The sequence below is a fragment of the Halichondria panicea genome, chromosome 5 (genome assembly GCF_963675165.1).
Source record: "Halichondria panicea chromosome 5, odHalPani1.1, whole genome shotgun sequence".
Taxonomy (NCBI): Eukaryota; Metazoa; Porifera; class Demospongiae; order Suberitida; family Halichondriidae; genus Halichondria; species Halichondria panicea.
This window is the reverse complement of record NC_087381.1, coordinates 5944079-5971931: the sequence shown is the minus strand read 5'-3', so window position 1 is coordinate 5971931 and position 27853 is coordinate 5944079. Positions and strand designations below refer to the sequence as shown.

The window sequence follows — 27853 nt, the reverse complement described above, 5'->3', positions numbered from 1 at the left end:
TGCTCCACGTTTACTACATCGGTTCAACACTCATACTCTTATAGATACGTATTATACTCTCCCCTGCAGAGGAGCAACTGCAGTCTTGGAGAGGACACTACATGCAGTGTTGTAAACATTACCACCATCACATGCTCCACTCCTAACCTGTCGACGACGTTGCTGACCGCATTGGACTACGCTCTATTGTTTGATGATGTCCCACCCGGCATCACACAAGCACGCCTTCCCATCAGTGTCCAATCAGATCCCTCCAACTTCAGACTGAATTCCTCTCAAGTGGTCACCAGTGGCATGATGTACGTCCTACGTATTGTGGTATGTTTATATATAGTCAGTATATACTGACCCTATTGTTATCGTGTGTATCCAGGGTGACAATCTTGACTCAGTGGAGACCAGTGAAATAAATGTGACTGTGGCAGGGGAGGAATGTGTCCTAACATCCAGTGAGAGAGTTAGTGAGATCAGCTGTACTGCCCCCTTGGAGCTACCAGGAGGGGAAAACACAGCCGTTATAAATGTGAGTGACTAATAAACTGTAATTTGTATCACTGTCCCTTCAGGTGACCGTTGGGAGCAATATCTCTGAGGTACTGGAACAGCGACTGACTTACATAGTTGATGAGGCAAATGTAATTCCTCTGGAGATTGTTCTCCCATTAAGTGCCGTCATCGTTGTACTGGCCGTGTGTGTACTGATAGTTATCATCTACTTGTATCTAAACTCTCGAAAGAAGTCATTGTCAATTGGTATGCACCAACAAAACATGGAGCTCGTGGCTATTGGGTAAATAATAGTATGTATATAGCTGTTCAATATCTCCTTTTATGGTTGTATGATTCACAGGACATATCAAGAGATAGTGGATGGCAATACTGCACTCGTTAGTAAGTTCTTAGCTACATGTTTATAGTCTCTGTTACATGCAATCTTCACTGACCAATAGAATCAGAACTCGATAAGATTGCTGAGTCCGTCCCAGACTCATTCAAAATACCATCCTCAATATTGAAGCTATCCAGTACTACAATTGGACAAGGTGAACAAAGATGTGCATTTCACTGAATTTATGAGGTTCTCCCTATAATTTATGATTTATGAGGTTCTCCCTGTATAGGTGAATTTGGCATTGTGTACAAGGGTGTTCTGATAGACTGGAACGATGCACCTATGCAAGGAGTGGCCGTGAAGACATTAAAAGGTGACATCCCAGTCTTGATACACCTACTATATACACTGCAAAAAACGAACAGTTATATATTTACCATTAGTAAAAGGTTAAAGTTACTGAAACTGAGGCCACTATAAATAAACCTCTTTAAAAGATATTATAGCGATTGTTTCAACCATTATTTGTGTGGTTATTTTACAACCTTACTTTTAATCGTTAATATTAAATAGTTGTATAATTATAATAAGTATACAATAATGTGGAAATAACCTCACTCTCCATGGCATTGAAATGTAGGCGTATTAGCCAGACGACTCGGTTATATTTCAAGATGGTAAAATGGTTATTTCTTATGTGGGTATAATAATTATTGTAGTTATAAACAACTTTTAAAATTCAAATCACAATATGAACGAATCGATTAGCCGAACTACACAGAATCACAGCATTATAACACACAACACATTACTGTTCAATATTCGCTATCACAGCACAGCACATCACATGTGGACAGAAGAGCGCACAGCAGCACATTTTGATTGCAGTCATCTTTCCCTATAATTATACATTGTATCATCATCATAGTAATTTAATAAGCTAATCACTTTACCTTAATATTTATTTCTGCACAACTCATGCAGTAAAGCAGTTACTCTTTCCCAGAAAGTTAAGGGAATAGCTAGTCCATTTTCTACAGTCGTTGGCAAACAAACCAATGCTTCAAGTCAAGAATGAGCTGTAAAATATTTATATAAGGCCATGCAAAGTCAATTTGTGCGGCCCTCGAGGGAAAAGGCACTACTGAGCCAATATTTTCTCAGGCTATTATTTCCAAGCGGATTGAGGCATTTATAAATATTAATGATAATGAGGCATTTTAATTGAAAACACACCCTAACTTCCTCAATAAGCGGAAGTGCATAATTTTTACTTATTAATTTTAGTCATAATTATATTCATGACCAAAAACCATACAAATTTATCATTTTCTTCTTTTAGTGCCTTTAATTTGAGATCACGTGATATTTGTAAAGCTGCCAATTTCCAAGCGCGAGGGCCTGAGAAACTACAAATTGACTTTGCATGGCCTAAAACAAAGTCACTTCACCAGCTTATACCACATGACCTTTGTGAAGCTCCATGAACTGCTGTAATAGTGTTGTAAAGTCTACAGGAAAGCTAAGCACACAGAGGAACTATATAGGAACTGAATGAGAGTTCATTGTAACTCTTTGATGTCTTTAATTAAAGCATACTACACTGTCATGATTTGACTTGATGTGCATGCGCACACATAAAGGCCAGGCTCTTATAAGAATTTGACCTCATTTCTTGACTTGGATCCTTGGAAGATCTGGTTTGCATTGCATAATACTATAGCTAGAGAATGGACTAGCTATTCCCAGTGTATGTATAAAACAGGCTTTAGACAACTTGTATATTTTTGGAATTATAAAAGCTTCTTTTGAGCAATTCCTGCAACTGTTTTCTCACTAGCACTGTCAGTAACACTTAAAGAGTTAGATCTATAGTGCTCTACTCCAGGTAACGTAAGTTGAAAGAGTAAAAAAAATATTCAATGCTGCACAGTATCTATTCCAGTTAACCTCGATCCCAGGCCGAGTTTTCGCTTTTATAACGGTTAGGCGAACAACTAGGCCTGGTACTAGTTGTCTGCACATGCGTCAAATTTTCATTGTATTTGTGGTCGGCAAAAATATTTCGAAATTTGTACACAGAAAATGCACAGAGTGAGTACACAAAATATGCACATAGAGAGCTGCTTCACAAGGGCCTGGGGAGTTGCCAGTTGTGCTGCAGCACGATTACAGTGACCCAGGGCAACTTCAGGATGATTGAATGCCTTCAAATTACGTTTCAAAAAGATTTAGCAGGCTGCTGGACTTCTCTGATTCTAGGCCCCAACTCGTAATCAGTTAAATTTTGAAAACGTATTCTCTTGATGCCTCTGAGCTACCCAGCAACGCTCGAACGAGCAGGTCATACTACAATCCTGTGAATATAGGACAATATTAAAAGAAACCAAAGACGGTTAAACCCTTACCTCAAACTGTCCAGTCTTGTTCGTTAGTATAGCCAAGAGGAGCACTGTTGGGATAGCTGGACATTAGCCATTGCTCCTGTACAGAGAAGTAGACATTCTAAACACGTGTAGCTTAGATCTATATACATATTAAATTTCTCGTATTAAACAGGTTATACGACGAGCTGATGATGGCAGCACCAAGTTCTCTAGCTCACACTCTTCACTTGATCCACCATATTAATGATGAAAGTATAGTCTACCTAGATCTTGCCAAACATGAACAAGACTTGATAGCATATAGGGCCCACACAAAAATATCTGACCTTAACAAGCTTGACAAAGCTTTATACCTCTTCCCTTGTTGTTTAGTCTTCAGAATAATGTTTTCTAAGCTTCAGAGAAGAGAGAAGCTTCAGCTAAGAGCCATTCCAATCGATTCCAATAATGATAAAACGGGAACTGACTTCTAGTACACGATAGTACACGAATATAAATGTCACGAAAGTGAACGAGAATATCCATTCGTCAGAATCTGACGAACGACTGACGCATGCGCAGACAACTAGTACCAGGCCTAGTTGTTCGCCTAACCGTTATAAAAGCGAAAACTCGGCCTGGGATCGAGGCTACTATTCCAGTTAGCTTTATCTGCCAGTGTTTAAAATAACTAATTGATTGGTTGTTTTAGACTTGTAATAAGCCTAGAAACACTAAATACCTGGGTATTATATACAGATATAAGATACTTATATACAGATATAAGACAATAAGTTAAAACAACCACAAAGAACGTACTATAGCACAAATGTTTCTTTAACCTATCTGTTTGTTAAAACAATCACAGGTAGTATAATTTTGGCTTACGACATTTAATTTAACACCCACTTAGTTATTTCACCTTGGAATAAATTATTTTAACAACACATATAATTAGCTAATTATGACTGAATTAACCGCTTGCAGTTATATTCACTACACATTTTTTACAGTGTATAATAGTATAATTATGTTGTTGTCAGCGTATTATGTTATAATCATTTTGTCATTGATTCACCTAGACCCCCTACAATTTCTGGCTAACTTCACGAGTCTGCATGCTAATAATTGTCTATACCTTGTAGGTCTGTTTTCGTGGTCAGATGTTCAGAGCATGATGTGTGAGGTGAACAAGATGCAGGACCTCCACCATCCTCACGTCATGTCCTTGATTGGGGTGTGCCTCGATGCTGGTCCCGGCATTGCCATAGTGATGCCATATATGGAAAACGGGAGCCTCTTCGACTACCTTAAGAGAGAGAGGAGCATCCTTGAGCTGGACGATGACTGTGAGATTGATCAGGTGTGCAGTATAATATTTTCGAGCTGGAAGTACTATAATTATACTTCTCTGTATGTATAGCGACTATAGTGAGTAGAGATAGTTATACTGATTATAATTATAGTCTCAAACAAGTGGTGGGTGGGGCCGAAATAATTATACTGAGATCAATGATGACAGCACCACCAATCAGCTGTCTTGCCATTCTCCACAGATTCTGGCATTGAGGAAACTGCTATTAAAGATGTGCCATCAAATTGCACTGGGAATGGCCTACTTGGCTGAGCAAAAGTTTGTCCATCGAGACCTTGCAGCCAGAAACTGTATGTGAGTTAACAATAACTTTAAATTACAGAGATCTCAATAATTATTATGCCTCGGTGTGCGCATGCGCAAGCGAGGTATACGGTAGTGTGTGTGTGTGTGTAGAGTGTTACATGTTGCATGCTTAAGGTAAGTAAGAGTTCTAGTGATGTTTTCTTGGATTGCAATTAGCTTCGTTCTCAAGTTATGGCTTACTTTGAAGGCTGTTGCAGACTTTTCAGACTTGTGTGTAGCAAATGTGGTCGCTATTCTACTTAGTAGTTAGCTCTTCATGCATGCACTAGAACACTATAGCTGTTGGCATAGCTGTAAGAGTGAGAAAAGAGCTGCAGTCCGGTGGCACTGCACTGTTCATTGCAGCCATTAACGACATCCAAGTTTTTGAAAAAATTATAGTCGATAATTTCCTACTCTTTTTCACAATTCTGCACATCATGTGTGTATCAAGATGTAAATTATAACTGCATGATTGTACAATATCATGTTAATTTGTTGCCCAGTGAGTGGGCAGATCAAAGCCATCCAGTGCTCAGTATATGGGCATGTTGCATGCAATCAACCATATAATTATTGCACTGGGATTATAATTATGACAGTGCAAGTGCAGTAGATTTCTTTAAGAGATATCCATTTGGGACTTATGCCCCACCATCCCATCTAATAACTCATTTGGTCCCTTTTATAGGCTACTACTTTTAAAACGAATGCTGCAAGCTGCGCTGTGCTAATGCCTCTCGATCTCGCCATGTTATGCTTTTGCTAAAATGTATTGGAGTGTTCAGTTTATTAGGGGGAATACTGTATAGCAGGTAATTTTCGTGAGGTAAAAAATTCGTTCAACTCGAAAAACGCACTTCATTCCTACGTTCCGGTAAGCCACACCTATGTTAAAATTTCGCGAAAAAAATAACGAATATTTTACCCCACGAAAATTACCTGCTATACGGTAAGCTTTTTTCTTTAAAATTTGCATTTGAATTATTATATCTATAATAACAAGTGTGCGCTTGCTAATGCCTCTCGCCATGTTATGCTTTCGCTCAAGTGTTATAGTAGTTTCTATAATGAATTTTATATTTTTAAGTTAATAAAGTCACTGAGAAGAAAATACTTGTTTACATGCATCTATATATTGTTATTGTATTATGTGGCTTACCAGGACCTCAAGAAAGAAAAAAATTGATTCTTCCGCCATGAGGATCTGTAGTTCAGTGTATATAATATCTAAGAAGAAAAGACTTTGTGTACATGAATAACTTATTATGGTAGTGTTTTGTGACTTACCAGGCCCTCAAGAAAAAGATGATTCTGCCAGGAGGATCTGGATCTGGATCTTGGATACTATTTTCTCACACATGGGGAATGAGCGCGCATGCGCATTACATCCACAAAGGGTGTGTTCAAAGAGATCAATTTCACAAATGGCTGTTTTAACAGATATTTTCTGAGTCTTGTAGCTAACAAAAAGCTATCGCTTTAGTGCAAGGCTCAGTGGCGTAGCCAGAGGGGTGCAGAGGGTGCTCCAGCATCCCCTCTGGCCTCAGACTCTGCTCCACAAGTTCCTTTTACTAGCTAAGCTAAGCTAGCTATCTAGCTGATATGATAGCTCTATTGCACGATCAACTCAAAACTCCACCTCCAAATATTCAGTACATCCAGTGCACATGCATGCGCAAAGCCACGTGGGGTTGAGCAGACCAAGGTCCCCCACAGAGTTTCAGGCTGTTCAGCAGCTATCACCATCATCATCGTGTCACTCTTTGAGTATTTTTCAGTTGAGCCTAGTTCACAGAGCAGCACTGCAACTGCAAGTGGCTTGCCACCCTGTCCTGCTAATTCACAAGCAGAACCTGGTTAGCAGCTAGACTCGCTGGTCAGTCCCATCATCACTTCTTGAGGATTGGCCTCAAGAAGTGATGATGGGACTGGCCAGCGAGTATAGTTAGCAGCTGCATGATTTAATTGTCACAACTCAGCATTTTATAGGACATGATGTGGCTTACAGCTGGAACAGACACACACACGCACGCACGCACACACACACACACACACACACACACACACACACACACACACACACAACAGTCAGCTTTACCATATCCCTCGTGCGGCTACGCCTCGAGGCATAACTACTGTAGTGGGAAGAAAACCTAAAAATTTACTATGGAATTCAGCAAAACTAATGCATACCTGCCAAGTATCCGGGTCTAATTGTCTCTCTTCCCGGTATCCCGGCTAAGGGGTCTAATTTCAAGCACAAAACACTTTTTGTTTGATTTCTAAATACTGCACATGTAAACATTCCAATTATAGGTGCAAACCGAAGTAATATTGGAAATCCAATGAGCCATGTGGCAGGATGTGCACAAAACCCACAAAATAAACAGGAAATTAACAATAATGATGTCAGCTCTACCAGACTTTTTTGTAAGTATTTTTATATTGGAAGAGTTTTTTAATTGATCAAGCAGAAACATCTAATTTCAAGCACAACCTTTGATTTTACCAAGTAAATTTAGTATTAGAGGTTAGCAGGTCTGCTAATGAATACACCAAAGCACATGTCTTTTATTACGATTTATATGACCAGTCAGACGAGTTTAACGTCATTGAGCAACAAGTTAGTTATTGCCCAGCCCTCGTCCAACATGCCATATTTATATCCCGTTGCTACGTTGTTGCCAAGTGCAATATGAAGCATATTGCACTGCTGAAAGTCATATTGCACTGACCGCAAAGTCATATTGCACTGACCGCAAAACGCCCCTCTGGCAATTAGACAGACAATTAAATTTAAATTAAATTAATACGCATGAGAAATAACAAGAAGTATGTCCAGCCATGCAGGAATGAATGTTCAGCACTGCTGGAGTTTCTTCTTGCAACCATGCAGGTTTTAAAATTGTCCAAGATTCATTTTGTGGAAGATTCTGTGTTCCTAGATCGACCTAGTCCTTGACCTCTTGATGCATGTCAATTCTGCTTCACCGTAGCACTAGAAGTGGCTCTTTTTGCTGGAGGCATGAGCTGTTTTGCAGCAGTGTAGAAGCGAGCTTTCTTGGCTTGGTTATGAGGCCGAGCGTAGACCAGCAGCTAATACATGTATTCACTGAGTAGTGGGGTGGGGCTGTTTCTTTGCAGCAGTAAGTACGTGGGGCGGGGCTGTTTTTTGCAGCACCAGAAGTGGGGTGGGGCTGTTTTGCAGATTTCAGTTGAAACTCCAACAATTTTGTGTCAAGCCATTCGTCGGTCATGCCAATCTTATACGCTGCAGATACTGGCGTCTAGAAGAGAGAAGAGATGGAGCTGTGTCTAGAGTTGTCTCTGTCTTTTTTTGTGCTGTTTATATTGTGTTACTAGGACAGTGTTATGTTGCTATGCCCTCGGGATATAAACTAGTTATAACACGTGCACTCGGGCTGCATGGCATATATTGCACTCAGCCCTCGGGGCTGGCGCCCTCGTGCTTCAGTGCAATATATTCCATACATCCCTCGTGCCCGTGTTATAACTATAACTTATATCCCGTTGCTACGTTGTTGCCAAGTGCAATATGAAGCATATTGCACTGCTGAAAGTCATATTGCACTGACCGCAAAGTCATATTGCACTGACCGCAAAACGCCCCTCTGGCAATTAGACAGACAATTAAATTAAAATTAAATTAATACGCATGAGAAATAACAAGTATCAAAGTATGTCCAGCCATGCAGGAATGAATGTTCAGCACTGCTGGAGTTTCTTCTTGCAACCGTGCAGGTTTTAAGATTTATTTTATGGAAGATTCTGTGTTCCTAGATCGACCTAGTCCTCGATATCGTGATGCATGTCAATTCTGCTTCACCATAGCACTAGAAGTGGCTCTTTTTGCTGGGGGCATGAGCTGTTTTGCAGCAGTGTAGAAGCGAGCTTTCTTGGCTTGGTTATGAGGCCGAGCGTAGACCAGCAGCTAGTATTCACTGAGTAGTGGGGTGGGGCTGTTTCTTTGCAGCAGTAAGTGGGGCGGGGCTGTTTTGCAGCACCAGAAGTGGGGTGGGGCTGTTTTGCAGATTTCAGTTAAAACTCCAACAATTTTGTGTCAAGCCATTCGTCGGTCATGCCAATCTTATACGCTGCAGATACTGGCGTCTAGAAGAGAGAAGAGATGGAGCTGTGTCTAGAGTTGTCTCTGTCTTTTTTTGTGCTGTTTATATTGTGTTACTAGGACAGTGTTATGTTGCTATGCCCTCGGGATATAAACTAGTTATAACACGTGCACTCGGGCTGCATGGCATATATTGCACTCAGCCCTCGGGGCTGGCGCCCTCGTGCTTCAGTGCAATATATTCCATACATCCCTCGTGCCCGTGTTATAACTATAACATATTGCACTGGAGCAACACAATGCCCGAGGGCCTGCACTTGTATAGCTAGTATATACTGTAGCTTCATTGCCATAAAGCTTTGGCTCCTCTACCAATGCATCAGCACCAGCAATGCTTTCCGGCATTATAGTATAGTTCGTCCATATAATTATAGGGAGTTCTATTTAAAATGTGGGTTATTATCTGCTGAGCATGCGCATTGTAGAGACCCCTGCCCACATATCAATTGCTTGTCGTCAGCCTATAGTAACTACAGATCACAATCATTCAAGCTGAGTTGCTAGCTATATTATAGTAAGTTGATCTCCAGTGTGTTCTTTCTTGTGTGAAAGGGGGGTTCCATGGAACCTATATGGAACATGCCTGGATTACACCACTGTAATTATTATAGCTAGCAGCAATGTAGTTAAACCGTATGATTACATTCTTAGTGCATGCGCAAGCGAGGTATACGGTAGTGTGCTTGTGTGTGTATGTGTAGCTTTTAGACTGCTACAGCTTCTCAAGGATCATTAAAGTGCAAGTAAGAGTTTCTATAGGATTCTAGTCATGATTACATGGATTTTAATTCGTGGATTTGCAAAATAATGCTTCGTTCTCGAATTATGCCTAGTGATGCAGAAGAGTGTGTAGCAAAACTTGTCCACGGAGTGTTGCTACTCTACTTATAGTAGTTAGCTCTGCACTAGAGCGCTAGCTATTTGTAGTTGCAACAGTGAGAAGAGAGCCAGCCATTAATCTTAGGGTTGAACTTTTGGCATTAACAACAATCATGGTCGATCATTACCCACTCTTTGAGTTCTGGATTCTGCCTGCATGCAACAAAATTAATCAATGCAAAAATGTTCATCATCCTTTTTTTTTATAAACACTATTAGTAGTTTTATGTCACCGAGGCATCAACACCCACGGTGCTTTCATTTATTGTTTATATAACTCTCATTGGCCCACATATATAGCAATGGCATTGATATTGTAACAGCAGCACAGTCAATAATACACACTCGCTATACATGATCGTTTCAGTGTGTTTGCATTAAAGGCATAATACATTTATATAATTATAGGCTGGACTCGGGAGGAGGTATCAGGGTGGGGGACTTTGGTCTGGCTGAGGACATTTATGCTAGCGGCTACTTCAGACAGAACAACCGAGCCAATGCGAAGGTTCCCTACAAATGGATGGCCTTGGAGAGTCTCAACGATGCCATCTTCACAGAGAAAACTGATGTGGTGAGTCAATTAATGCATGCAGATTACAAGTTAATTCAATGCAATGCTTCATTTTCGGAAGTTATACGATCATTGTTCTAATAGATGCATGGCTACAAAATACGTAGACTATAACAATAAACTTTATTTAGTTATACGTCACTCAAATGTTGCTAGTATATAGCATTGTCCATGTGCCCAGTGGTCGTACGGTGTGACCGTGTGGGAGATCTTCAATGGAGGACGGACCCCCTACCCTGCCGTAAACCCACTGTCCCTTATCCAGCTGCTGGGAGAGGGGCAAAGACTAGAGAGACCTCTCAATGCAGCCTGTGCCACCGAGATGTGAGTGTACTGATCGAGTTTGTATAATTATTAAATTGGTGCAGCACCTGCTGTGATTATACTGTTTGCAAGCCCCTTGGAGTCAACTGCAATTGAAGGGATAGGATTGTCATGTGACATTAATAATTAATCCCCCATGCACGCATTGTAAGGCCCTCGCATAAACACCTGTAATTGTACAAGCCTTTATTATAGTTACTTTGGGTTGTGGGTTTTCAATCAAGCTTACCATAATTATATCCATGCAGTTCTGTTGTGATGCGTAAGTGTTGGAGGGTGGACCCAGAGGAGAGGCCAACCTTCTCACAACTGTCCTCCATTGTGGAGAGACTACTGATAGCCATCTCCGGCTATACTGAACTCAGTATGGTGCTAGTGGACACCAGTCATGAGGAGGAGCAGCTCAGTAAGTCATTATATACTCACAGTTTTTCCTTTTTGCTTTACATAATCACTATAATTATAATTATTAATGGCCAAGAGATAACTTTCAGCTAGCTGCGAATATTATAAGATCCATATAATGTGTGAATCATGCATGTGCTGTATAATTATGCTGCCACTATCACCATAACTATAACTGTAATCACTTATAGATGTCAGTGTGCAATACTATAATCAAACAATACCCTCCTTTAATTAGAAGAGAGATACATAATTATTATAAAACATGTAAGTGGTTCCTACGCTTTATGTGCATACATGAGCATTAATTTATGTGCTGTAGTTATTGTACTTAATTGGTCACCCTTATCTTTTATATGTTCCCTCGAGTACCTGCATGAAAACCCACGTAGTGAATGCAACATTTACTATCTAGAATTTTTTATACGTATTATCTCTAGCAATTGTCTAATGTTTGGATGGCTTATGTAACAATGTTTCATTACCCATCTACTGTAGAACACGACTACGTACCCCCGCCCACTAAAGTTCCTCATCACATTCCGTCAGCTGATCCTATAACAACTGAGAACAGTGCCTACTGCCTCGGGGAGGACAGTCAAGAGAAAGAGGAGCAGAGGCTTTGTAAGTGTATGGCCTTCCCGCATGTATACACTATAATTATATTGGCCAAAAGATAATTATATAGCTGTATATATGAATAATCTAAGGACTTATGAAACGGAGTCTTAGTGCATGTAAACTGCATGTAGATTTTATCATCTTGGATGCATGCTATCATTAATATTATCAACAAAATTATGCGTTCATTACAATTTTGTTTCTGGCAGATGATGTGCCCACGTTGACGCCCACTGGTGAAGTCCCTCATCACTATGGTGACCTTTCGTCAGTAACTACATGACTTGGGGAAGAAAGATAACTATACCTATACATTAACTTTTATACTTGTGCTAATGCTGTGTTAAAGGTCGAATGGGCTGTCCTTATTATTTTTGCTAAATGTTTTGGCTAAATTATTGTCGCAGTTACCATGCACCCAATCAATCAAAATAATGATCATGTTACTCATCAAAATTATGTTTATTGTGCCGGTAAGATTTGAATGAATGAAAGTGTTCAAGTAGCTATTATGTGACTGTCTTGTCGGTATAGTTTATGAATACACTGCATGGAACATCTTATAGCCCACTTATAATGGCACTGCACAATCACATTACACAGAAACTCTTTGAGAATTAAAAGGCATTAATTATTGATCGAGTCTCTTCATTTGTTATTGCGGGTGATTTTAATGTTGATATGTTATATTCAACTTTTTTTTTCCACAATAGTTTTCTCCTTCGTGTCTGACAATCTCTGTAATTCTTCTGTGAACCTTTTTTTTTATAGAGAATCTATAAAGTTCACGTATGAGCGTAACGGTGGTTCTCAGGTCAAGTCGCGGCCTAGCCTCGAATCCAGGCCAATTAAAATACGGCCTGGTACCTATTGCATGTGTAATTAATTATAGGCGTGGCCGTCCACGCCCATGTACTATCTACTATTATATGAAGCTTTTATAGCCTAGCTAGCTAGCTAGCTGTGGCCTTCTCTATGGTGTTGTGTTGAGAAGGCTTGCACACAAAGCCAAAAGAGGCTCTCATCTACCTCTATGATGGTTGGATGGTCGTGATGTTTTGAACTGGGTTTCTGACAGACTATGGCAAGTCTTTGACTTTGTGCTTCCAACTGCAACCATAGGACCATAGTAGAGGTAGATGTGAGCCTCTTCTGGTTTCATAATAGTGTGCAAACCTTCTCGACAACACAATAGAGAATATAAGCCACAGCTTCACAGGAGAGAGAGTTTAAAGTGTTTCTGACAGACTATGGCAAGTCTTTGACTTTGTGCTTCCAACTGCCACCATAGGACCATCGTAGAGAGCCTCTTCTGGCTTTAGACAAGTGTGTAAGCCTTCTTGACAACACAATAGAGGGCATAAAGCCACAGGAGACAAGTATTTGTTAAAAATAATACGGAAAGAACTAGTAAACAAACTAGTTTACGGTATAATTTTACAAAGGTTTACTAACGTGAACGAATTCCCCAGATTCTGGGGAACTCAGTTTGCGCATGTGCACTATCACCCATGCAATAGAGACCAGGCCGTATTTTAATCGGCCTGGTCTCGAGGCTAGTTGCGGCCCGATCACATTCTCACACTGCAACATCACACTGATATAATCTGCGGTGTCCATATAGTGTTCACTCTCCATCATGCACCACTATATAGCGTTTGTGCTTTCTAGTGCCAACGGTGTTTCCAGAAGATACATTAGTAATTGTCTTACTCGCGGTTACATATTGATATATCCGACTAGAAAAACATTTGCAATGTGAAAAATTGCTAGGATTGGCCAGGGGAACCACAAAAAAGCGTGGAAACAAGAAATCCGACGAGAGCATAACTCCAATCCGTTACAACGTCAATTACATGTACTCCATGGTTGTTTTCCCGGCCAATAATTATAATATAAATACGCAATTTTTACTGGTGGGGTGATGACCAATCCTTTTATTATACATCCATTTTGGAATGTGCGCATATAATTATGATGATTTGTGATGAATTGATGTTCCTAATACATGCAGTGTTGAGAACAGGTACACACAGTCCATCCATGCGTAGTAACATGCACGGACCGTACTGGTGGCCTGCATGGAATGATGTGGTGGATGGAAGCTGGTAGAGATGGACCTGGAACACAGTCTATATACTATGTATTGTACATGTTCATGACGTTGTAACGGATTGGAGTTATGCTCTCGTCGGATTTCTTGTTTCCACGCTTTTTTGTGGTTCCCCTGGCCAATCCTAGCAATTTTTCACATGGCAAATGTTTTTCTAGTCGGATTCCCTTTCTTTTTCAATACAAGTGGAACGTCAAGAGGCAGTACAGAAGTTCAAGAAGAGAAGACAGGACTAATCAGATATCTTCTCGAATATCTCTGGACTAATAATTAGTATACTGAGTAATAATTATTGCTTGATATTATGTTGAATTTGTGAATCAGTATTAAATGACAGCCATTTTAAGAGCATGATATATATAGCCAGTGCGTATAGCATGCTTGTCAGAGAAAGGGAGCTAGAGCTGAACAGTGTGAAGAAAAGCAACACCTCCTGGTCCAGGCTCTGGAAAAGCACTGCACTGATTTTAGGCGCACGGTTTCTTAGCCACGCCTATCTGCAATTGCTGAGTCATTAAAGATGGCGGAATTGTCTAGGTAAGAGAAATAGAGACTGAGAGATCATCTGCCTCGTGGAAGCAATCGCAAATCTGAAGAAGCGCTTTGTAATCCAGGTTGTAGCCGTTTGGAAACCCTGTGCAGAATGTCCTGGAGAGGGCTGTACTTGGAGTAAATGCTGGGCAAGAAACTTACTCACTTACTCACTTCTACTTACTTAGGCCACAACAAGAGGTAGTTCTGTTTCTGGTCCATCCGCCGCTCAATATTTCACTGGGCTGTTTTTTCAGCAACACACCTAATGCGCATGCGCAAACCACACCCACTCACTTTAGGTTGAGTGGGTGTTGCAATAATTACATGTACAGCACCTACAACACTTCAATATTCAGTAAGCTAGTGCTTGTATCTTGTATTAAAGTATATACTATCTTGTATTTTGCAATGAAAGATGTTATTATGCTAACACAATAATTATGTGGTCTCATTTTGCTTTGATACAGAGCGAGCACGTACAATGGCTCAAGCTAGTGCAATGACATAATTTATAGGTGATTGATATAGAGACAATTCTCAGTTCAATGTTCTGGTTGCCAAAGCCTAAAATACCTCTTCCTGTATGTTATTTAGATGTTATTATTGTGTTGTAAACCGTTTTTAAAGACAAACTGTGAAAAATAAAAAAGTGATGACACTGCAAATATGTGTGGCTCAGTTGCTGTTGTCCCTCTTGGCCTCATGTAATCAGGCAAGCAACCTGACCAGAAACAGAACTACCTCTTGTTGTGGCCTTACTTACTTACTTAGTCAGTCAGACAAAGAGCGGTGAAACCTCCAAATAGTGCAATTTTTAAAATGACAATATTCATACATTTAAAACTTTCATGGATTATGAAATGAGAGATACAAAGAGAGAAAAGGCTAAATAAACTATCTGTCCATTCAGTTTCTTGATGTGGCCTTTCCCTGCAGAGATAGAACAGTTTGAACATGAGTCAAAATAATTGAAATATTGCTAAACACGGGCAAACCCACTGCCAATCCTATGTAAAACCTACTGGTTTTACTAATGGTCAGTTTTAAGTGCAAAAAAACATTGAGGATTACAGACAAATGAAATTTTACTGTATATATACCATCTTTGTCACAGGACGTTCTTAGTTGTGGCTCAGTATTATAGGAAATTACTGTAATCAGCTTCTTTTTTATCTCTCTGTTGCGTCCAAACTTTGTTTCCCTGCATGGTCAAAGCTAGAAAAATGCCTGGATGGAATGATCAATCATGTACGTGAAGTAAGGGAATCTGCCATGCATGGTTTGGAAAAGTGGAAGAAATTTTACCTCAAAAAATTTAAAAATTGACCACTCGTCGGCCGGTTGTTGTGGATGTGGTAGTTTTAAGCACCTTTGCAACACATGAACACAGTCAAGCATGAAACCACAATGTACTATTGTAGTAAATTGTGGTTACTCAAATTTGAATTGGTGCATGGGATACCATCTTCAGTGTTCTCCTAACTGTCCAGTGGTATAGGAACCAGGCCCCCCTTTATTTAACACTGCATGCTTGCTTTTTCCTAAGCTCAATGGAAAAATATAATTAATTGTATGCAAATACACCAATAAATCCAAAAGCATGCAAAAATTAATATCTTTTTTAGGGGACGACCCCAAGATCCTCTTGCAGGCGCACTTTAATATGTGTGCACACGCGTATCAGCTCCCCTTCTAAGCTCTTTCTACTATCCATGCTCTCTAAGTAATAACTCTCTTCTTACGCCACTGCTGTCAACATGTTCATAATTATTTCAATTGCTAGCTAGTATTCGCATAGATTGAAAAGGAAGGGGATTGGAAACGAAAATGTTTGCGTGAAACACTCCGCGTTATAGGGCGTGGCTAAAACTACAAAGGGATTATTTTATAGTCAGCATGCTCATTACCTGTCTTGGCTGCCATACAATGTGCTGTACATAGAAATCAGAGGAGGTACGACATCCGCGTGTCATCCGCATGTCTTTAACACACACATTCCGAACTTTGACCTAAGGGATGTGCGTCTAAAACGTTTCCTTTGACACGCGGATGTCGTACCTCCTCTGCATAGAAATGGTGAAATTGATCACTTTTAATGTTGAATATTCTAAAAAGTAAAGAGAATATAGCTTTAAAAGGTCGACTAAGCAACGCAACCACTATCACTAAACAAATAAATGCTATAAAAGAAGGAATAGCCCTTACTATGAAGTCGTGAGAGGTCAAGGCCCGTGGTGTGTCTAAAAGTAGCTCTTTCTACTATCCATGCTCTCTAAGTAATAACTCTCTTCTTACGCCACTGCTGTCAACATGTTCATAATTATTTCAAATTGCTAGCTAGTATTACGGTCTGTGTGATATCAAATATAGACCAAGTACACAGTGACACCTCGATCTGGTACACCATTCTCCATCTCACATCTGTGGAGTAGGCCTTATTACTGCAACCGTGTATAGCTAGATCTAGCTATATAGTTGTTGTGTTAGTACATTGGCCAATTTTGATTTGATACTGCATGCAATTAAGTCTATATTAATTTTGACCTTCATAAAGTTGTCATAACTTTTTCATACTTTACTGAAATTCAAAGTTTCATATACCATTGGATTCCTTGTTAAAAAGCGCTTTTATCTATATGCTGTAGAGCTAGGCGCGCTGGTAAGCTCCAACCAGCTAAACGTTATGTAGAAGTCCCAGGCATGCTTGACCACATAAAACATAAATGAAGCCATAATTGACCACATAACTTCCGGGGTTGAACTCGATCAATGCAGTAAAGAAACAAGTATAGGTCCTCTTTACATGTGGCATGGTGGTATAATTAGATCAACTATGGACTTGCATTTGCATTTGACCACAATTATGCTGCTAAACAGGAAGTGGCCCCTGAATGCTTGAAATTCAGAGCTCTGTGCCCATGCACTAATAGTAAAGTTGGTACCACAGAGCAAGTTACAAGTTGCCTTGAACAGACAGCAGAGGATATAAACTAACAGTTGACTACTTTTAGCACATTTTCAGCTGTATTTTGCCACCCCTGCAAACCTAAGCCCAGGTAATGTTAAGTTAAAATAACCTTTATTAGCTTGCACAAGTTATTGTAAGTGACCATTAAGATAACACAGTAGATCTACAGATCTCGGTGTCATAGCCAAGTGTTGGAGGTCCCCCCGTTAAGCTGCCCCCCCCCCGGACATACTATACTATACTATAGGGGGACATACTATACCCTATAGGTCAGATGTCCCTCCCTGGGGAATAGATTGCCTCCCCTATCGTACAGCTATAATTATTATATCTACTGAATAATAATTGAACGGCTAGCTGTAGTATCATACCATAAAATATCATTGCCTATAGGGCCAAGCAAGGCTGAGTCTAAGTTAGGCTGCTTAAAATAGTTGATTGTTACATCAGGACCATGCGTATTACTAATTCATAATTTTTATTACACTGAAGAGAACAATTCTTGGAGGCTGACAGCTAGAACTTTGTGCAAACTCCACAACAACAAGCATGCAATGATGAAATGAATGTGCAGTATACATAATTAGTCTAACTAGACTATCTAATTATAGATAGTCTAAGTAAGTCAAGCTGAACTGGTGAACTGAACATAATGTTCATTGTTGCAGCAGCTGCATGGCATGGAACCCTTTTTCTGCCTTTGACATGCTCTAGCACTTTTTTCTTCTCATTTTAAGAACTAACCGTATATCTGTGGTGATCATATTATAGATATACAAAACCCATATAAATATATTCGTTCTTTATACTGTGCTATATACTACTGCGCATGCATGCAAAATAATACAGGGGGGACACCCTTCCCTAGCTAGGATCAGATAAGGTTGGCTGTCCGGGGGGACATCCTATACACGGGGGACCGCTTACCTTCCCACACTGGTTTTCATTTCCTGCACATGATGAGCTGCTTTCATAGTAATAATTATAGCAGGAGCAGAAAATCAAAAATATGATAGGAGTTTCAAATCAACTCCTACTGACGTTGATCACCTTACTCACTTCCACTACAGTTGGTAAAGACATATTCGATAGCTACATATGTAAAGATAATTATAGGTTTCATCTTTGCAGCTCAGGCCCAATTCACTGGATGCTTCATTGATTCTGGTTGTGCTACTCTTGTTGTGAGGGGACCTTCTTCCAATGCTGAGGACTGTTGTGTCAATAATAATGCAGGACTGTATTACAATGATGGTGGTCAATGCTTCCAGTGCATAGGTAACTGATAATTTTAGCTAGCATGATTTTTATATACAAATAATAATAATTAATTAATAATAATCATGTATACTGTCTATATGTAACCATAATTATAGATTGTTGTATTTATATAGCAAGCTAAATTCTGTGTATTTTTCTTGTGTTGCCACTGCATGTGTGCAGTGTACGGCTTTGGCTCGGACAACTTCACTAGGCCAGAGGCCCAAACTCCTTATGACTTTCCATTTGGATACTTCAAGGGTCCATCCAATGCACAGCTTAGGGTGGCCATTGACTACAATGGGGAAGGAACAGGTATTGTTATAGTAATAGAAATAGATAATGGAGTTTATGTTGCTTACTTCCACACTAACAGCTTCAGAGGAGGATTTTGGTATAGGTCAGAGTGTTGTTTCTCTACCTTTCAATTTTTGCGGAACTTTTGCCTCCATCACCTTCCAAGCAGACAGAGTGGCATTGGAACAAGATGAGACTTTTGTATTGGAGTTGTCACTGCTTGCAATTGGTGTAGCAAATGGTGCAAAGGGAGTTTTTGAATCATCTTTGCCAAATGTTTTCTTTCGGAGTAGGCAGGAGTTTATTATACAGGATAGCACCGGTAAAAATTAAATTTTAAATCGTGCAAATTACGCAATTCTTATTATTATAGCTCTCGTTTTTCGGCTGAGAGAAAGTGACAGAGCTGTTAGTGAGGATAATAGATTCATCCCCGTTGAGGTGACAACGGCCAATGAGGTAGAACTGGCCTCCGATATCTCACTACTTCTGACACCCATGATCGCTCCTGAAGATTTTAGCCCTCTACCAACTACCATACCATTTGCAAGAGCAAACACTGGTAAGCTGAACATTATTTTCTTTGATTCAATAATATTATTATTATCACTCTGACTATAGTTGAAGGCAGGATAGATTTCCCTACTACACCCATCACACTGAATTTTATGGCTGGCGGGGAGATTCTTTTGGTTGGAGATGTACTGATATTTGATGATCTGATTAACGAAGCCTTGGAGTACTTTGTGGTTACTTTAACCTTTCAAGATCCCGATAATGTGCCACCAATAACTTCAATTGAAAGCAATGGCGGCGATATAATTCGTATCGACATTCTAGACAACGATGGTGAGCATATTGTGCGTGTGTGTAGATTAGTGAATAAGTAATCTGTATATATACATGCAACAGATATCTTTATTGGATTCGCACTACCAAATACAACATATCCGGAGGAAGAAAGGAATCACCAAATTCAAATTATCAAAGGAGAAGGCAATCTCACTGAACAAAATATCAGTTTTGTGGTTAATTTATTCTCAACTGCTCCACCTGGGCTTGGAATTCTCTCATCCAATGATTTTTTTTTTCCATCATCAACTTTTCTATCAATAATACCAGATGAGAATGACGTGTTCGTAGCATTTGATATATTTGCAGGCGATCTGCCTGAGGTAACAGAAGCTGCTCAACTCAGACTAAGTCTACCCACTGATGGATTGTCCCCAGGGTTTGAGTCCCTTCCCCAATACCCTAGCTTCTTCATCATTATTGAAGATAATGACCGTGAGTTATAACTACAGTATACTAATCAGTACTAATTATATACTAAATCTTTCAGGATTCCGCATTGGTTTCGAACAAACCTCATACACAGTTAACGAAGGAATTGGAATGCAGGAAGTGTGTGTGAGAATGTTTGAACCTGCAGAGGAGACTCCATTAGGAACATTATTTGTCGCACTTGGGGTTGAAACTGTACAAGGTTCAGCAGGTATAGTGTGTTAATATTACATTACTGTCTATACAGCGGAACCTCCGAATAAAGGACACTTTGAATTGGGAGCAGAGCTTTTGTCTTATTTTCGGAAGTTCGCTCAAATTAGTATTGTGACAAGGCTCTGGGAAAACCAGACTTTGGAGCAGAATTTAGCCTACAGTGTAAAATCTCAGTTATTGGCGAATAATAATTATCTACAGTCCTTCTACTACCTCTCTGTAAAATCTCCAACTCTTTCCATAGAAGCGCTTCGTCCAAACTTTTGCTCTTACCTTATTGAGCAATCTTTAATAGGCGTTTTTCTCGATACTACATTTTACGGCTAATTTCTAACGCGCATAACTCAGGAAACTAAGTATGTGAACACTAAGCATGTCTGTGTAGATGATGCTTTGTTCTATCACTTGGTACATTAATCACCAACATTTTAGCCTGCTCCAAAAGTCTGGTTTTCCCAGAGCCTGTCACGTTTATAACCATAATCATCAAGGAATTATAGATATAATTATGTTCATGTATTGTGTATATATGGACCCCAGTTCAAGGAACTTGCTGAAATCAAAGATATAAGTGTCTTTGCAGTTGCCAGAGAATGGAAGTATGAGATTAGCAATAACATTGCAAACGACCTCTACCATATATTGGGCATAAATGTGGGTGTAGTTTCCTGTTTGTCCATTATAAGAGGCAGTTTTGCACTAGACTTGCAAGCCACTCCCTTTTCTCTGATTGGACGGGGGCTGGAGAAAAGGGACTGGTGACAGTGGCATAGGCAGAGGGAGGATGACGGGGCAAGAGCGCCCCCTCCCCTTTTGTACTTTATCAACTCCAACTCAGCTTGAATCATCGTGATCTATTCTGCACTGGAAAATTACACATGAGCTACTTGTGCAGCGGTCTAAGTGGCTGTTTGCATTGATAAGTGCATGGTTAGAGGATGGATGTGTGAAACCAGATAATTAGATTTGCCAAAATCTATTTTAGCTAGCTGGGCAGCTATGCAGTTTCACAACTATTTACAGTGAAATTGGCCAGACCCTCTTTCAGGTTGTCCTCTAGTGGGAGGGTCCGTTATGGGAGGTTCCACTGTATTGCATTCTATTTGATGTACAGATGGAAATGACTATACAGAAGTGACTGGAGCTCGTGATGCCTATTCCTTGCTCTTTAGTAGTGATACTAGTCGTCGGAGTTGCTTCATGTTTGAGATAACAGACGACAATCGTTACGAATTTGAAGAGCAATTTTCTTTGCGATTTATTGCCCTTGAAGGCACTATAGCTGACAACATTGTACTCAACATTGTACTCGATCCGTCTGGTAGTGACATCACAATTTTGGACGATACTGGTATTTTGTGGTTGTGATTCCTTAGTTTTATCTTAACCGCTAAATCCATACATGTACAGAAGTGACTGTTGGTTTCATCAACTCACCGTACTCTGCCAGGGAGGATGAAGAACTAATCATATTCACTGTAGGAGTGACTAGTAACCATACATTAAACAGAGATATTGAGTTGTCCTTCTTGACTGTGAACGGTCTGATAGCAGGTGAGACTCACATTCAGTATAATGAGTACTAACTGCAATTCTGTTTAAACAAGCTAAATTCAGTGATTACATTTACCACCCACTTCCCACTTCCCCCCCCCCCCACACACAGATTTTGCTGCTATGGCTGGTCTGGACTACACTTCGATTATCAACATGCCAATCATTCTGAGTGCAGGCATGCAAAGCATAAATATTTCAGTTGAATTGATCAATGATCCAATATTTGAGAATAATGAAATGTTTCAAGGCATACTAACCATCATTAGTGGGGAGAGAGTGTCCCTGAGTCCAGGCACTGCCAACGCTACCATCATTGAGGACGATGGTATGTACATGTACACACTATGCTGTATTATATAATTTTCATACAGAGGTGACTGTTGGTTTCATCAACCCACTGTACTCTGCCAGGGAAGACGAAGGACCAATGATATTCACTGTAGGAGTGACTAGTGGGCATACATTAAACATAGATATTGAGTTGTTCTTCTCAACTGCGGACGGTCTTATAGCAGGTGAGATTTATGACTCACATTTACATTTACCACACCCACACATACACACACACTGACAGATTTTGCTGCTATGGCTGGTCTGGACTACACTTCGATTACCAACAGTCCAATCATTCTGAGCGCAGGCATGCAAACCATACAAATTGCCGTTGCTTTGATCAATGATCCAATATTTGAGAATGATAAATTGTTTCAAGGCATACTAACCATCATTAGTGGGGAGAGAGTGTCTCTGGGTCTAGACACTGCCAACGCTACCATCATCGAGGACGAAGGTATGTACATGTACACAGTATAATATAATATATATATGCAGTACTATAATTATACTTATACTTGTAGCTTTTTAGTAGTTAGCTATGCAGTTTGACTGCATGGTATATCTATAATACCGAGATTACGCCCACCCTATAATTGATAACTATAATAACAACAATAGATTATTCTCAGTGAGTTTATATACGAGTATATAAATGCTAAAAATTCATTATAGAAAAAAACTTATTCTCTCTACTATAACATTTTATAATACTTTTTGAGCGAAAGCATAACACGGATGGTGAGAGGCATTAGCACGGCGCAGCTTGCAATACTTGTTCTTTTCTGTGCTTTAAGCAATTATACTACTCCCGTTCAAAGCATCGTCATAACATTCAACTGATTTCCTCTGTATAGTTTAGGTATTTGTTGCTGCTATAGGTTTACATGTTCATTCCGATTATGACTGTACTAAATTTGTGCAACAATCTGTTTTTGAGACGTGAAACCGTCGAGAAAAAAGTTAATTCTCGCTACAGCATGCACCAATGTGTGTGTGTTATCAGTCGTCTACCACAATCTCTTGTTTACATTTACTCCTCCTTTACAGCAGCGCCATGTCAAGCACTGGCACCCATTCCAAACGGAGCTATTACATATGGTCCAGATACGATTGCTTCTTTTAATGTGGATACAGTGGCTACTCATACCTGTGATCCTGGTTTCATTCGGGTGTTCGGATCTGAGACTCGAGTGTGTTCAGCCGGAAGGAGATGGTCTGGCCTGATTCCTGTATGCCAAGGTATATATGCGAGATTCGTTTTATAATATAATGTGTGTATAAAGCTTTGTGTTATGTAGCTTTGGCATTTCCACCGAGGTATCAGCCCGCAGTGCTTTCATTTTGTTCTGTTGTTGGTGGCTGGAATTACATAATTATATAATTATGACTGCAACAAAACCATTCATATGCTGGCTAGTAAATTTCCCACAGGAACCACAAATGTCTCATTGAGTGTGTCTCTATAAAAGCAATGATTTGAACTATTGGGTGGAGTGGGCTCAGGTCTCAAAACTTTGCCTCAGTCCAATATGCCATGCACAGTATACATTCAGAGATGTATGCCCTCTTCTCTTTATACGCCCTTGCTATTATATATAGTGGAAAACTAATTGTAATATACAATTGTGTTGTGTGCCGGATTTTTCAGCCGTCAAGGAGCTAGTTGAGCAACACGTCGACTCCTGCAGATGCTCAAGAGCTTCCTTGGTCCAAGCATTGACCATTTGACGTCCCTTACTGGAGTCACAAGTTCTTCTTGGTATCTAAACCACACCCATGGACCCATGGAAGCTTAGCCATCTTATTGGAGAGCAACTTCCGTGTTTCTGCCATTACGTTGAGTCTTAGTACTGTCAAACATAGCTCTTTTCTCTTCGTTTCGCTTACTTTGAACAAAATAATAAGAAAACAACTTGAAAACTGCATTTGCATGCCTGGGGCTGTATGATTATTATTTTTCTATTATAGCTGTTGACCAATGAGATCAATTAGTGGTGACGTAAGTGTGGCATAGGTTGTTCAAAGCTAGAAGTTTTTGTCAGACTTGTGTTAACCTTATTTGCTAGTAGAACAAGCCTAACAGGAGTGTGCTAGGCTGTGTACCCAGCTGTTTTGGCAGTTAGCTGTGTGTGTCATTTTCGGCCACAAGATTTTCCGTATAGTTGATAATGTGGGGGGGGGGGGTGCTCGCCCCCCTGCCTTCTGACACCAACTAAAGATCTTGTCTTATTATCAATCAAAATATTTGCAATGTGAGGATTTCCAGGAAAAGCACGAAGAAACAAGAAATTCGGCGAGTGCATAACTCCAATCCGTTATAATGTCATTCAGGGCCGTAAGAACCAGGGGGGCTGGGGGGGCAACTGCCTCTCCACTCTGAAAACCAGGGGGGCAGAGCCCCCCCTGGTGTTCAGACAGTGAAATGGGCTGGGGCTCCTCTGCAGAGTCCAGCAGATCACAGTCCTGATAATATATATTTAGTGCCTTTTAATCTAACCACATTGGTTAAATGCATGTGGTTTGTTGCAACAAAACTGTACAGTAACTAAAGTAAGTTGATCCACATGCAGCTGAAATTTATATAGCTATAGAGCTCACTATGGCACAAGGAGTATTCATTCTTTTTTCTCTTCAGTACCTCAGCCTGCCCAAGATGAAGAAGGTAGGCGAACTAATTAAGACCTACTTCTTACGAATTAAGCTTGATGAATCCCCAGCGTCTATTCTTACTATATATATACACAAGTCGCTAACTGAGTCGCTTGGAAGCAGTTGCTCGTGACTTTGCTTCCACTACCACACGTTGAATAAACTATTTTGCTATAGCTTTCACATGCTCATTTATGTATCTTTCTCCTGTTTATCTCTGAGAACATGCAAATGTAAAAAGTTCGCCTCCGGCGGGACGGGAGAGGAAATTCCGGGCCCACCCCCTGCATCGCAAGGAGAGGGTCCATTCCTTTTTTCTGCCCCCCCCACCTAAAAAATCTTCTTACGGCCCTGTCATTTACATGTACATTTTCCAAAAAATTAATGTTTTTGCTAAGAGTTTTTTACGCTATTTGATCATACATGCATTTTGAGGGTGACATATATACAGTGTTTAGCACAGGCATATATATACACAGTGTGGATAGAAGCAGCTTGGAACACCAAAATTCCTTTTTAATGTAATATCAATACTAACTGCACATGTATAATTATATAATACACTCACCGAATTTCTTGTTTCTTCGCTTTTTCGTGCTTTTCCTGGCAATCCTAGCAACGTTTTACATTGCAAATGTTTTTTTTTTAGTTCGATTCCTTTTTTTGTGACAGAAGTAATGTAATGAAGTGTGAAATGTGAAATGCCTAAGAGGAACATCAAGAAGCAAGAAAAGAAGACAGGACTGGAATAAACACATTATTATTTAGTATTCATGAACAATTTTTCAAATATCAATAGTAATGCATGTGAATATTCAAATTTATCACAGATAAAAGGCTAACTAAGCTATCTATTTCTTGATGTGGCTTTTCCCTGCAGAAATAGAGCAGTCTAAACACGAGTCAAAAACACACACACAATTGCGCTGTCAGCCTATATTTACAACATTCTGGCTGTACTACAACGTGATGAACTTCTACTCTTTCTGTTTCATGTCCACAATTTCCTCTAATTCGATCACTATCTGCAAGTAAAAGGGTGCGACTCCAGAGCAATTTTTTCATTGGTGTCGCAGGCTGCATGCCGTGTTTTGATGGAGCTTGATTTATATACCGATGCAGTATAGCCACAGAGTATATACGTAGACACAACTATCTAAGCTATAGACTCACAGTGCCATTAAGTTGTTTTAGCGCGTAGGCATTTACTTCGCCATGCACTCGCATTTTTAAACAAAACTCTAACACTGGCACCTCAGTTCCTATAAGGATATCAGAAAATATGTATTGGGGGAGTATGCCGTAGATGGCCGTGTGCCTGAACACACAGATATCCGACCGCTTGTCCCCCCCCCCCCATTTTTCTGAAATGTGACTTTTGACCCCATTGCCAATTTTTTCTCTGTATGAAGTCTTGGTTGTTAGTCTACCAGTGAGGTTGCCCCTGAACCTTCGACTGACCACAAGGAACATCATCGCCCCTGTAAGTCACATGACCGTTGTACCTGATTATTCCATGGCTCTCCATTAGACGGATGGCTTCGAGTACTTGTGTGTTGTGAATGGAGTTAATCTGACAGCTCAGTATGAGAACGAGAGGTCTATCCTTTGTACAGTGGGCAGTGGGCAAGTGAGTGGTGACAATAATTCATAAACTACAGCAGAGCCTCCAAGTATACGGTTTTTTCCGTATTTATACGAATTTCTCTCTTCTAGTTCATATATTTGAAAAAACAAAAGCTACTTATCATGTTTCTGTGTGTTAACTAATTATTCTGTGTATATATAGCTCGAACCTTCTGCTGGGGTCGGTAGTTCCCCTGCGGTTGTCATGGTGATATGGCCGGGGAATGATGTCAACAGCAGCACTGTGCCACTAACTGAAGGTATATACCGTCGTCTGTGATGAACCATGCGCTTTACCGTGTCTATTTCACCCCCCCCACACACACACACATGTAGTGACGCTGTATGATTGTCGTAATTTGGCCAGTCGATGTTCAGAATGCATTGCGGTCGGAATCGGACTGGAGTTCCCATGTGGGTGGTGTGGGGGTAGTTGTGAGGTGATGCAAGAGTGCTCCAATACTAGTTTCATTACTGAGGGGAACAATTGTCCTGCCCCTGTCATCAACTCATTCACTCCAATGTCTGGTAAGCATGCATGCTTGATAATACAGTGGAACACATCCAAAATAATTAGACACCATGCATGCATTGGAGAAAGCTTAGAGATGTCCTTATATAGTTAATTTCTGTTGTAATGAAGCTTGAAATGTTGCTATTTAGATTATGTATTATAAGTCATACGGACCGTCTTTGAAAGGCTGCATGGACGAGTTACAGCTAATTTTCTAGACTGCATAAATGTTGCTGCTGCTTAATTCAGCATGTAGCTGCCAATTTGACCTCAGATATGTTATTATTACCCGAGGCGCGTGTGGGCGGTTACGGGTAGTATAGTAGTCTGTTTGTTTTCTGTGACACATGAGTCTACTCAACTGGATGCCATAGCACTGGGTTTACATCATGGATTAGCCTGCACCCAACAAGCTTCAATAGTAGCAGATTTTAATGTTAAAGCTTCTTTGTCAATTGAAAGCAAAAGTAAGAAGCTTTAACTTGCAGATAGCCTCGAGACCAGCCGTTCATTATCTGAAAGAACGCCTGGTCAAGTTCCAATGTACAACTTGTCTAGCTGAGTCAGTAATTTACAGCATCATTCATGGGTAATACACCTTGTGGTGGCAATTATCGGTCCAAGAAATTCTTGGACCAATTAAACAAGTTGTACATTGGAACTTGACCAGGCGTTCTTTCAGACAACA

General features: G+C 40.1%; 1 protein-coding gene and 1 long non-coding RNA gene across 13 annotated transcripts in view; one reads left to right on the top strand and one right to left on the bottom strand.

The window, feature by feature from the left end:
* LOC135335860 (uncharacterized) overlaps nucleotides 1-27853 on the top strand; it is a 52908-nt gene that overhangs the window by 13904 nt on the left and 11151 nt on the right. For 2 of the 9 annotated variants that reach the window (XM_064531477.1, XM_064531486.1), the window contains exons 1-19: nucleotides 17366-17514; nucleotides 18415-18499; nucleotides 18558-18704; nucleotides 18870-19001; nucleotides 19063-19305; nucleotides 19357-19545; nucleotides 19605-19832; nucleotides 19896-20270; nucleotides 20326-20478; nucleotides 21598-21834; nucleotides 21894-22037; nucleotides 22150-22365; nucleotides 22412-22555; nucleotides 22615-22830; nucleotides 23424-23615; nucleotides 26438-26508; nucleotides 26557-26655; nucleotides 26815-26911; nucleotides 26988-27179. In XM_064531477.1, coding sequence (XP_064387547.1) covers nucleotides 18436-18499; nucleotides 18558-18704; nucleotides 18870-19001; nucleotides 19063-19305; nucleotides 19357-19545; nucleotides 19605-19832; nucleotides 19896-20270; nucleotides 20326-20478; nucleotides 21598-21834; nucleotides 21894-22037; nucleotides 22150-22365; nucleotides 22412-22555; nucleotides 22615-22830; nucleotides 23424-23615; nucleotides 26438-26508; nucleotides 26557-26655; nucleotides 26815-26911; nucleotides 26988-27179 — 3139 coding nt within the window. In that variant the 5' untranslated portion in view covers nucleotides 17366-17514; nucleotides 18415-18435. Of the gene's footprint in view, nucleotides 1-17365; nucleotides 17515-18402; nucleotides 18500-18557; nucleotides 18705-18869; nucleotides 19002-19062; nucleotides 19306-19356; nucleotides 19546-19604; nucleotides 19833-19895; nucleotides 20271-20325; nucleotides 20479-21597; nucleotides 21835-21893; nucleotides 22038-22149; nucleotides 22366-22411; nucleotides 22556-22614; nucleotides 22831-23423; nucleotides 23616-26437; nucleotides 26509-26556; nucleotides 26656-26814; nucleotides 26912-26987; nucleotides 27180-27853 lie in introns of those variants that run through there. The other 7 variants (XM_064531484.1, XM_064531482.1, XM_064531478.1 and 4 more) reach the window with 6 other exon arrangements.
* Nucleotides 1400-7398, bottom strand: LOC135336132 (uncharacterized). Of its 4 annotated transcripts, none has more exons than XR_010394742.1 (5): nucleotides 7055-7398; nucleotides 4337-4861; nucleotides 3241-3316; nucleotides 1786-1911; nucleotides 1400-1730 (listed from the first exon to the last, which is right to left on the bottom strand). It is a non-coding gene; the product is annotated as an uncharacterized LOC135336132 (long non-coding RNA). The 4 variants fall into 4 exon arrangements; XR_010394744.1 differs by having other exon boundaries at nucleotides 1401-1730; nucleotides 1786-1866; XR_010394743.1 differs by lacking the exon at nucleotides 1786-1911 and having other exon boundaries at nucleotides 1407-1730.